Raw genomic sequence first — 11326 nt, forward strand, 5'->3', positions numbered from 1 at the left:
GAAGGAAGGAAGAAGGGAGGAAGAAGGAAGAAGGGAGGGATGAGGGAGGGAGGGAGGGAGGAAGGAAGGGAGGAAGGAAGGAAGGGAGGGATGAGGGAGGGAGGGAAGAAGAGAGGAAGGAAGGTAGGAAGGAAGGGAGGGAGGGAGGGAGGGAGGGAGGGAGGGAGGGAGGGAGGGAGGGAGGGAGGGAGGGAGGAAGGAGTCAGAGGTTTGGAAAGACACTACAATACTGTCTACAAAGATAGAGATGACACAGGACAGCTCTGGAACTGGAATCAGGACCAGATTCTTCCACAAAGTTCTGTAGCACCAGTTGAGTCCCAGGTTGATCTTTTCACATCTGAACCTGTTAGATAATGAGATAATGTGTGTGAGTGTGTGTGTGTGTGAGTGTGTGTGTGTGTGTGTGTGTGTGTGTGTGTGTGTTTTGTTTGGGGGCCACACCTGCTGTACTCAGGGTTTACTCCTCCTCTGAACTCAAGGATCATTCCTGGCAGGGCTCTGAGGACCAAATGAGAAGCCAGGCATTGAACCCGGGTCAGTCACATGCAAAGCAAGCACCCTACCCGCTGTACTATCATTCCAGCCTGGTGTTTTTTCCTTTTCCTTTTTCCCTCCTTTGTTTTGTTTTCTATTTGGGGTGCCACACCTGCCATGCTTGGGGGAAACTCCATTGTCAGTGCGCATGGTTTGCTCCTAGCCATGCTCAGGGAACCACATGGTGCCAGAGGCCCAGTACCCAGAGCCTGAACTCCAGCCCTCTGAACTCGCCCCTCCAGCCCTACCTGTGCTGTCTTAGGGGGTCGTTTGTCACTGCAGCACCCGGAAGTGGATATGCCAACTTACAGATGGGGAGACAGAGACACTGAGGTTCCAAGTACCCGGCTGAGGGCACACAGCACCCAGCCAGGAGCAGTGTGGACCTGGGGCCATCAGCTCCCAATGACAGACCGGAAATCCCTCCCTTGAGGAATCCTGAGTGACCCCCAGGGCGGTTCTCAGCCTTTACGCGAGTGGGGAGGAGGGCTGAGGGAGACATGGCCCAGATTAGAGGGGCACCTGGGCCCCCACGTCCCCAGACCCACCACTGACCTTCCCTACACTGGTTGCAGCTCCTCGTCCAGTTTCTTCTTCCGCGCCCCCTCCACGAAGCGCAGGTCCATGCGGGCGAGGGTCTGGCCCAGGGCCGTGCCCAGTCTGCTGCCTACCACCTGGCTCGAGGCATTAGGGACCGTGTCCGAGAAGAGAGGCACGTGCTCGGGCAGCTGCACCGGCTCCTTCCTGTTACCCTGAGAGAGGGACAGTCGCGTCATGTGTTGGGGACTGGGGACACCCCACACCAGCTGGGCCCTAAGGAGGGCGAGGAAGGAGATGTTCACCTGGCTGGGACCCCCCAGGAGAGTGATGAAACTCAGCCAGTCCCGGGCCCCTTCTCCTTCTGTACCCTGGGACTCCCCCCCCCCCCCCCGAACTCCCTGGGCCCTTTATGTTTGCAATGTGTGACTGGATTGGCGGGTGGCGGGTGGGGGGGCTTGTGCTGTATCCTTTGGACCCTGCAGCCCTCCCACCACTTAGGCTCTAGCAACCCCTCTAGATTGGTTGCTAATGCATCACTGCAAGCAAGGACAGATTCTTTTTTTTTTGGGGGGGGGGAGGGTCACACCCAGTGATGCACAGGGGTTACCCCTGGCTCTGCACTCAGGAATTACTCCTGGTGGTGCTCGGGAGACCATATGGCATGCTGGGAATTGAACCTGGGTCGGCCGCATGCAAGGCAAACGCCCTCCCCGCTGTGCTATTGCTCCAGCCCCAAGGAGAGATTCTTACTGGCTGGCAGTGGGAACCCAGAGCTGAGTGAAGCTTGGTCCCTTGAGCTGTGTTTTCTACCCCAGGGCAGCCAGCAAAGAGGCAAGTTCAGCAGTGCTGAGCTGCCCACACTCCTTGCTCCAGACTCTGTCTCGGTGTCACCATTGGTTCTGCTGTTCCCCTGCCTGAAACGCCCAGCCCACCCGTGTGGGCGAGGATGGGGGCACCAAGTCAGGAATGAACAAAAAGCCCAGAGTCACACATGGTCTTACCAGCGGGTCGTAATCTCTCAGGAAGCTCCAATTCTGAGCCCTGGAAAGGGAAGCACGCAGCAGAGTGAGTTTCCCCGGGACATCTGGTAGTGACTGAACATTCGACAAACTCAGGACACGGAGGACTCACATCAGCTCAAGGAGGAACCCGCTGAGAAAGAGACAAATCCTGATACCAACCAGCACTCCGGAAGGGTCCTGTGGGTGCAAACGCACCCACCTCTGCACACAGAGATATCCCGTTGCAGAGGGAGGGTTGAGGTGGGGAGAGCAGCCATAGGGCACATCTCTAGATCCCAGGCTCCTGAGCCCCTGAATAACTGAGAGGACCTTCCCCTCGGTCGTCCCTGAGCACCCCCCCTCAACCCCCCAGCACCCCTCTCCCTGGAGCTGAATGAATGAGTGCTCTGCCTGGGCACTCTGGAGCCACCTCACCTCTCCAAAAATTAATGTTCACAGTCACAGGACAAAGAAGAAAACAGGTGTTGTTGTTGTTGTTTTTCATAAAATACTCTGGGGCACATGCTCTTGTTCTGGACTTCACCTCCACCTTTTTCTTTGTGTTGAATGAAATGCAGTCTTTGCTCTGAGAAATTCGAGATCTTGGAGGCACGCATGTGTGTGTGTGTGTGTGTGTGTGTGTGTGTGTGTGTGTGTGTGTAGGGGTGAGGGGGGCAGGGGAAGGAAAGTGGGGGAAAGGGGAAACAAACTTGGGTCATGCACTTAGAATTTATTTTGTCTTGGAGTTTGTCTTGAGTATATTAAACGTTGTTCCCAACTGGGAGACTAAAATATGCCCGCCCTGCCCCCCCCCAACCTCCCCACACACACACAAAAGAAGGGGAGGCTAGAGAGACCAGAATAGAGGTTCAGGGTTCTTGCCTTACATGTGGCTGATCTGTGTCTGATGCCTGGCACTGTATATGGTCCCCCGAGTCCTGCCAGGAGCCAGGAGTAAGCTCTGAGCACCACTGGGTGTGGCCCAAAAAAACAAACAGAAAACTAAAATAAAGTACAGAATTGTTTTCCCAGCATGAGGCAGCCCCTGGCATGGAGAGTGGAGGATGGAGGAGGACTTTTATCACTGAAGCCCCTGCCTGTAACATCACCTCCTCAACAGCCTCCGAGACTAACTTCGCTCTTCTGCAGAATGGACCGTCAATCTCCCCTGCTTCAAACCCTTTAACAAATCGGTCTTTCAAGAAGGCTGACACTTTCCCACCAGCCTGGTGCTTCTGCCACACGCATTTCTCAGCCTGTGTGCTCTCAAACCCACACTTCAGGGGGCTTCTGAGCCTGTCTGCCCTGTGGGGCCAGCCTGGTGGACTCTTAGAGATTCCTCCTGGGTTTACTGCACTGGAAAATTTTTTTAAAAACTATTTATTTATTTGTTTATTTACTTGCTTATTTTGGGTTTTGGACTATACTTGGCTGTGCTCAGGGCTCACTCCTGGCAGTGCTCAGGGAACCACACATGATGCCAGGGAGGGAAACGGAGTCAAGCACATGGAAGGCAAATGCCTTAACCCCAGGTACTATCTCTCTGGCTTCTAATCTTTTTCTTAAGAGTCAAGTTACAGGGGCCGGAGAGATGGTTCAGTGGTTAGGGGCAAAGGTCTGGCATATGCCCGGCCTGGAGTTTGGAATTGGCAGCTCGTGGGCCCCAGCACTGTTGGTGTCGCTCTGGAGGCTCCTGGGCACTGCTGGGCTTGGCTGGTGACCCCCAGGCAAGGCCAGTTTTTTCAGGCAGTTGACCAAGCACCACTGGGAGTATTTCCCAGGCAAACATGTATGATAAAAGTACTTTCTTGACCTCTCACTGCAGGGCCTCTCCACTTGGTTTCACACTTTCTTTTTTTTTTCCATAATTTTATTTATTTATTTATTTATTTATTTATTTTTCTTCTTATATTTATTTATTGAATCACTGTGGGAAAAGTTACTAAGCTTTCAGGTGTAAGTCTCGGTCATACAATGATCAAACACCTCTCCCTTCACCAGTACTCATTTTTCCCCACCAAGAACCCCAATATACCCCCCCTTCCGCCCCTCCTAATGCCTGTGAGGCAGATGATTTCCACTTAACTCTTCTCTACATTGATTACATTCATAATTTTGACAAAAGATGCACCATTATTGTTTAGAATTTTCCCCCAACAATCAGAATTGCTGAAAAGGCATTGTGAAGTACTTTGTTTCTATAGCTGGTTATGAGAATCATATTATCTCCCGTGGCCACAATAGCGGCCTCGTGATTTTGAATTTCTGCGAAGAGCCAGATAATTATGAGATTGGTTTCTGTGCGTCTGGTGTTATGGCTGTGCTGGAGAGCCGCTCATTGGGGGCAACTCTTGACCTTGGTAGGGCGTGAAGGATGAGCCGGTACATCCCCCTTCCCATGAGACTGCAGTTGCCCCGTCACCGCCAGCTCATACCTGGCTTTCCTATGTCTGAGGTGGCGCCCACCTTACTGCTAGGGGGGGGAAAAGGCAGAAGGGAGCAACACTCTTTCCCTCCCAGGGAGGCATGGCGCCATGGTTTAACGCATGGTCCATTCACTTTTCTGCCGCAAGCTGCTGGGCTCTGGACTAAGTCCTTTTGCCTCTGGAGCCATGGCTGTGTTGAAGAGCCGCTTGTGGGGGGCAACTCGTGACCTTGGTAGGGCGTGAAGGACGAGCTGGTACTGTCCCCCTTTCCATGAGACTGCAGTTGCCCCATCACTGCTGGCTCACACCTGGCTTAAGCTCTGAGGTGGCGGCCACCTTGCTGCTGGGAGGGGGAGAGCGGAAGGGAGCAACACCCTTTCCCTCCTGGGGAGGCATGGCGCCATAGTTTAATGCATGGTCCATTCACTTTTCTGCCGCAAGCTGCCAGGCTCTGGGTTAAGTCCTTTTGCCTCTGGAGCCATCGCCGTGCTGGAGAGCCGCTTGTGGGTGGCAATTCGTCATCTCGGTAGGGTGTGAAGGACGAGGGTTTCACGCTTCCTAGCTGTTTCTCTGTCTTTCACATCCATATATTTTATTTTTTTTAATTTTATGTATATATTTATTTATTTATTTATTGCTTTTTGGGTCACACCTGGCCATGCACAGGGGTTACTCCTGGCTCTGCACTCAGGAATTACTCCTGGCGGTGCTGGGGGACCATATGGGATGCTGGGAATTGAACCTAGGTCGGTTGTGTGCAAGGCAAACACCCTACCCGCTGTTCTAATGCCAAGCCCCTCACATCCATATATTCTAGAATAATAAACCTACCCTGCCATTTCTGGAATTAAAGAAGTAACCTTCCCTACTGACTGTTATGGAAGATTAGAAATGAGCATTCTTGCCTCTTTCTCATCTTCTGTTTCCAAAAATAATGATAGAGGCCAGAGAGACAGTCTATCTAGGGGTTAAGGTGCTTGTCTTACACATGACCAACTTGAGTTCAATTCCTGGTACTACATCTGATCCCCCTAAGCTCCTCCAGAAGTGAGCCCTGAGCACAGAGACAGGAGTAAGCCCTGAGCGCTGCCAAGTGTGGTCCCAAAATGAAACAAACAAAATTATAGAGTTTGGTGAAATTATTTATCTTTCATATACTTATGATTATAGAAATACTATTCAGTGATGAACTGGGTCTAATACAATCCCAGTTTCTTTCTTGTTCAACTTCGACTTTTTAATAGTTGACAATTAAATTTTTCCCAGTGAGAGCAAAGCTCTACTTTTTCTTAGATTTTTCTACACACTAATCTTTGATTCCAAATTCTTCAACAAAACTGTAGAGTCCCTCTCAATAGTACCATCACACAAGCAAATGCATCAGGTCATCAATAAGGCTTTTTCTCTTCAGCTGCCCCTGTGACCCTGAGTTCTCCCGCTCTGAGGACGGAGGCATTGGGCCGCCTTCTCCATCAGCCTGTGGCACCTTCCTTTTTGGCTCCTCATTCCTTTCCTGGGTCTTCAGTTCTTGGTCCCTCTCCTGCACTGCAGCACGAGTCCCAGCACTGTGGATGCTCCCTTTTGATTCTGGAAGTCTCAGACATTGTCTCTGTAATATTTCGCCTTGCCTCAGAGACCTCTACTTAAGAGTGTGTTGGACCTTCTTGCACTGTTTTCTAGGGTTCTCATTCCACTTCACGTTTCCCATCCCCTTGTTTTTTCCTGAGTAATTTCTACTCATTTTGATTTTATGAACTGTCACTTTGTTCTGTGTTTTACATTTCAAATTTAGGCCAATTCCTAGGAGAATTTGTTTTTGTTTTGTTTTGTTTTGTGCTTGTTCAAGTTGCCTACTTACTCAGTGTGCAGACTTTGAGTGACTATAGACCACCCTCCTGAGGCTCTGGTCGCCTTCCCACCTTCTGAGCCATCCTATCAACTCTGTTTCTCTTTCCAGCTGTCCCTTCTGCAATATGGATTACTTCAATCCCCTACCCCCTGCCTCTGCACCCTCCCTGGCCCTCCTTTCCCCACACTCTGCCAATTCATCTCTTCCCTTCTTCCTCAAATGTTTGGGTCCTGTCCTACCAACCAGTGTCTCTTGCTATCATAAGGGACCCAAGTTATGATTTTTGTCTTTGAACAAATGGAAGCTAAGGGCATTATTACCAGAACCTGCTAAGCTTTGGTGAGAGCCAGTAAAGTATGAGAAAAACACTCAGGGTCCTTGCTTGCTGCCTACATGCTGTGTGACCAGGGCCAGATCACTGCTTTGGGGGCCTCTGGTCCTGAGTTTCTCTGTAGAAATAGAAGCTCATTTATCCAGCCTTTGAGAGGTGTCCAGTACAAATAGAGATGAGCCATTGATGAAACATACCAACTAGATATCAAAGACTTGGAACAAAGAACATAAACCACTTCTTACATTTTTCTTTCTATTGACTACATGTTGAAATGACAATATTTTACATAGAGAAGGTTAAATAAAATAAAGGTTAAAGTGGATTTTACTGATTTCTTATTACTTTTTGTGTTTTGGTTTCTGGACCACAGCTGATGGTCTTACTCCTGACTCTGTGCTCAGAGGCTACTCCTGATGAAACCCAGGAGGGACATGTGGTACTGGGGATCAAACCAGAGTCAGCTGCATACAAGGCCAGATCTTTAATCCCTGAACTATCTCTCTGGTCCCCTTGCAACATTTTTCAAGATAACTGTAAGAAAAAGGGAAATAGGGGCAAGAGCGATAGAACAGTGGGTAGGGTGTTGCCTTGCACGCGGCCGACCCGGGTTCAATCCCTGGCATCCTGCATGGCCCCCAAGCAGGACCAGGAATAATTCCTGAGTGCAGAGCCAGGAGTAACCCCTGAGCATCACTAGGTGTGACCCCCCCCAAAAAAAAAAACAAAAAAAAGGAAATTGACTTGTGTTCTATTTCTGTTGCAAAGAGCCCTTTACTCCACTCTCTTGAGTTTTGTGGCTCACCATCTCTGGGGTTCTTTTTCTCTGGCTATTGTTTTTTTTTTTTTTTAGCTCCTGGAGGAGTTTTTGCACAGCCAACAGGTGTGGCATTGTATGCTGTAGCCTCAACTCTCCTGGAACATCCTGATTTTCCAGGAAAAGCTTATTTAAGGTCCTCATCTCATGTTTACCTTGTTCTTTCTAAAATTGAGATAGAGTTCGCACATAAAGGCCAGTCTTTTCGGTGCCAGGTTTTCAGGATATTCACATGACGGTGTCAGATCATTACTCTGATTTCTTGTGATGACAAGATTTCTTGACAAGATCTTCTCTTGTCCGCAAATGCAGTCCTGTGTCTACTAGCTATTGCTCCTTTCTCCTTCCTTCCCCGTCCTGTTTCCTCTAATAGGCTCTTGACCTTGGGCTGTGGTGGATTTTCAGTGGCTGACTCTCGGGCGGCACCTACAATCAATCACCCTCTCAGCAGCTCCATCAAGATGGGATTCCAACATCTCAGACCCTGGTGGACCAGCGTCTTGGCCTTGAGTCCTCTCTGTCCACTCATATTCCCACTGAGTGGAGATCTCTGTCTCCACTCTCGCCTTCTTCATCCCTCCACAAACTTCTCTGCCCTTCCATGTACTTTCACTGCTGGCTTTTTTGGTGAGGGGCCTCACCCAGTGATGCTCAGGAGTCACTCCTGCCTCTGCACTCAGGAATTACTCTTGGTGGTGCTCCGGGGACTCTATGTTATGCCAGGAATGCTCAGTTACATGCAAGGCAAATGCCTCCTCCTCCAGGCCCTGCTGTTCTCTGATAAATCCCGAGTTTATTCAGTTTTCCAGTCACTCTCTTTGTGAACATTCTCTACACCACAAGACACGATACACATAGAGGACACACATTCCACATTGTCCCACTACACACTCCTCTCCTATCATACCTACAAAACTACACACACAAAGACACCACATTCGCTACACACACAGACACACACACACACTCATATACACAGACACACACGTGCAGACACACATAGACACATGCGCACACACGCACGCACGCACTCATCAGCAATTCTCACTCTACCGCCAAAACATTCCCTGAATTCTAAAATCTCAGGCTCCACTTCCACCCCCAGGGCAGGCCACTCAGCCTCCTGAGCCGCTTCTGGCCTCCACCACCCTCCCAGCTGCCCCACCCTCCCCCACTCCATGTATTCTAAGCAGGTGACCAGAGCGGGCTTTCAGAACTAGAAATAAGCTAGATTCAGCCACACTCAGCCCAAAACCCAGCCAGTGTCTCCTTACATTAGAAAAAAACCCAAAACAATGCAGACCTTGACTGTCCCAGGGAGAGGCTTTGTTTTATTTTGTTTTGAAAATGCACCAAACCTGGCCCCTTCTCAAGTATCAGGTCTCAGCTTAACTGTGACCTCCCGGGCTGGTCAACAGTGGACAAAGAAGGAGCCCAGCCCCTGTAGGTTCCTGGCATCACACCAGCACCTTCCCCTCCCCCACCCCCGCTGCCCCCTCCCAGCCACCCCAGGTGTGTTGGTTTCTTACTAGATCTGGTGCCTGCCTGCGGGTCACCGAAGGCCCTGAGTAGCCAGGACCCGGACCAGGCAGGCACTCCAGGCCTGAGGGAGCTGGGGGCCCCTGGTTCCTGAGGGGGCTGAGTAGACAGCCTCTGCCTGGTCTCTGCTTCCCCCCACCCCCTGCCTCACTGTGGTCTCCTGCCAGCAGGGTGCAAGGAATCAGCTCCCCCAGGACCGCGGGCCCCAGAGTCGAGGAGGGAACCTGGGAGTTGGCTGTGTTTGGGCCCTTGCCAGCTCTCCCTCTCCCTCCAAGCCCACCCAGTCTGGGGTTCTCCCCCATTCCCACCCCCAGCCCTGGGTCTCTCTCTCTCTCTCTCTCTCTCTCTCTCTCTCTCTCTCTCTCTCTCTCTCTCTCTTTCTCTCCAGAAGTTTCCTCGGCCCCTGGGGTCACTCACCAGCGCCTCTGGCTCTGCCTCTCAGCCAGCAGCCGCTCCCTCCACAGCTGGTCCTGCTGCACGCTGCTCAGGGCTGCCCACTCTGTCCTGGGCCCCGCAGGAAGACCCCCGCCTGCCATCGGACCTTAGGCCGGACGGGGAGTTGAGGCCTCTGCAGAGTAGTCGGACTCAGCTGCCGTGTCTCTCTGGGGGCCCCACGGGGGCCACTCCCCAGGGGTAACTGGGTGTGTGTGTGTGTGTGTGTGTGTGTGTGTGAGAGAGAGAGAGAGAGAGAGAGAGAGAGAGAGAGAGAGAGAGAGAGAGAGAAAGAAAGCCAGGAGGCTGGGGGGAGGGGCACTGGAGGCGGCCCCTCGGAGCCTCTGCCCTGTTGACTGTTGCCCTGGGGACACGGTGGCTCCCTGGTGTGCCCATGAAGAGGCAGTGTGGAGGGACGCCCAGGCCAGCTGCTGCCCACTGTCCTCTCTGCCTTGGGGAGGAGTGGGGGCCAGGCAGTTCCTGCTGGACACCATCACCTCCTGACTACCTATCCTCATAGCCCCCAGCCCCTCTCCCCTCTCCTCTCCCTGCTCCTCTCCCCCTGCTCTGAGCTAGGCCAGACCGCCAAGGCCAGAGCCACCAGCACCCCCACTCCACACCCGCCCACTGAAAGTGCCTTAGGGGGGGAAGTGCCCACCAGAGAACCCCAGGCAGGGTGCTGTGTCTCATGGTGGGAAGGTGTGATAGACCATTTTGTTGATGAAGTCACTTTTGTTAGCAGAGCCGGGGAGCACGAGGAGAGCTTGTGCCGAGTTTGTGCCAAGGGGTTCTGAGGGTAGAGCCAGGCCCCAGGCATCATTTGGGTACCCCTGTGCATCCCAAAGCCTCCACACGTCCCATAAAGATTTCAAGTCAGCGTGTTTTTTCTTCCTGTTGTTGCACACTCCTTGGAAGCCTTTCAGAGGCAGGAAGGCTCTGGAAGGAAGAAGTTTGAGCCATGGTTCACATCTTTCCAGCTGCTTCCACCAATCCCAAGAGAACAGCAAAGTCAAAGGCAATTTTCCTGCGGGTGTAATGTCGGTGGGCCCCCCAGGTGGCTCATGTGAAGTGAGGAGGAGAAAGATGGTCGCTTTCTCCCCATCTGCCTCTGCCACCCGGGACCCGGGGTTACTGGGTTCTTGTCTCGCCTTCCAGAAAGGAATATCAGAAGTAGACAAGCAGTGAAATTACAGTTTTTATTTGGAGGTTTTGGAAGGAAGGACAGAGAGAGAGTGGAGAGTAACGTGCTCAAGAGAGAACGTGGGCTTCTCCGAGGGCAGAGAGAGCCCCTACACACACCCCAGCCATTAGACATGAAAGCATGAAAGTACACATCTCAAGAGGAGAGATAAAGGCGACACACGTGTTCAGTCACAGCATGTGCTCGGCCACATGGGTGCAAGCAGCACATGGGCTCGGGCACCATATGCCCTTGCTTCCTTTGTTCCAGGTGGCTTTTATAGGGTTTCTTCAACCTGCCCCCATGTGGGGATTCTATCCAGGTTGCTAAGGAGGTTGTCAAGGGGGATAGGGTTGGGAGTGGTGATGATCTTCTCTGAACTCCCTTTCCTGGCTTTTGTTTCTGCTGGAGCTTCTCTGGGTCTGGTGCTGCCCATAGATGAGGGTCTTATCAGGCCATAGTTCTTGTTTTCTGCAAGATTGCCCTTGGCAACTTCAGAGCGATTCCTAGGAAATTTACTGCCATTGCCTTGGGTGGGGGTTGGTGGTCTTCTCAATCTGCCTGCCTGCCTACATCAGATAAATGGTCTCAGCTTGGGTCACCAGCCTCCCCCGAGGTGCCACGTCTCAACAGTCACCTGGGACCTTTCTGGCCATGACAACTCGGGACTCCCT

General features: G+C 51.9%; 1 protein-coding gene across 1 annotated transcript; it reads right to left on the reverse strand.

The window, feature by feature from the left end:
• Window positions 1-1097: 1097 nt before the first annotated feature.
• CUNH2orf50 (chromosome unknown C2orf50 homolog) lies at window positions 1098-9576 on the reverse strand. Its single transcript, XM_056126318.1, has 3 exons — window positions 9458-9576; window positions 2079-2118; window positions 1098-1289 (listed from the first exon to the last, which is right to left on the reverse strand). The coding sequence occupies exons 1-3, from the start codon at window positions 9574-9576 to the stop codon at window positions 1098-1100; spliced, it is 351 nt and encodes a 116-aa protein (XP_055982293.1).
• Window positions 9577-11326: the final 1750 nt, after the last annotated feature.

The sequence above is a fragment of the Sorex fumeus genome, unplaced genomic scaffold, assembly GCF_029834395.1.
Source record: "Sorex fumeus unplaced genomic scaffold, SorFum_2.1 ptg000006l, whole genome shotgun sequence".
Classification (NCBI taxonomy): Eukaryota; Metazoa; Chordata; class Mammalia; order Eulipotyphla; family Soricidae; genus Sorex; species Sorex fumeus.

Bases quoted from the DNA above. Each gene is read 5' to 3' on its own strand.
- CUNH2orf50 (XM_056126318.1), bottom strand. From the start codon at position 9,576: ATGGCAGGCGGGGGTCTTCCTGCGGGGCCCAGGACAGAGTGGGCAGCC. The intron at 2,119-9,457 runs GTGAGTGACCCC...TTCCCTTTCCAG, and splicing joins AGGCAGAGCCAGAGGCGCTG to GGCTCAGAATTGGAGCTTCC. The intron at 1,290-2,078 runs GTAAGACCATGT...TCCCTCTCTCAG, and splicing joins TGAGAGATTACGACCCGCTG to GGTAACAGGAAGGAGCCGGT.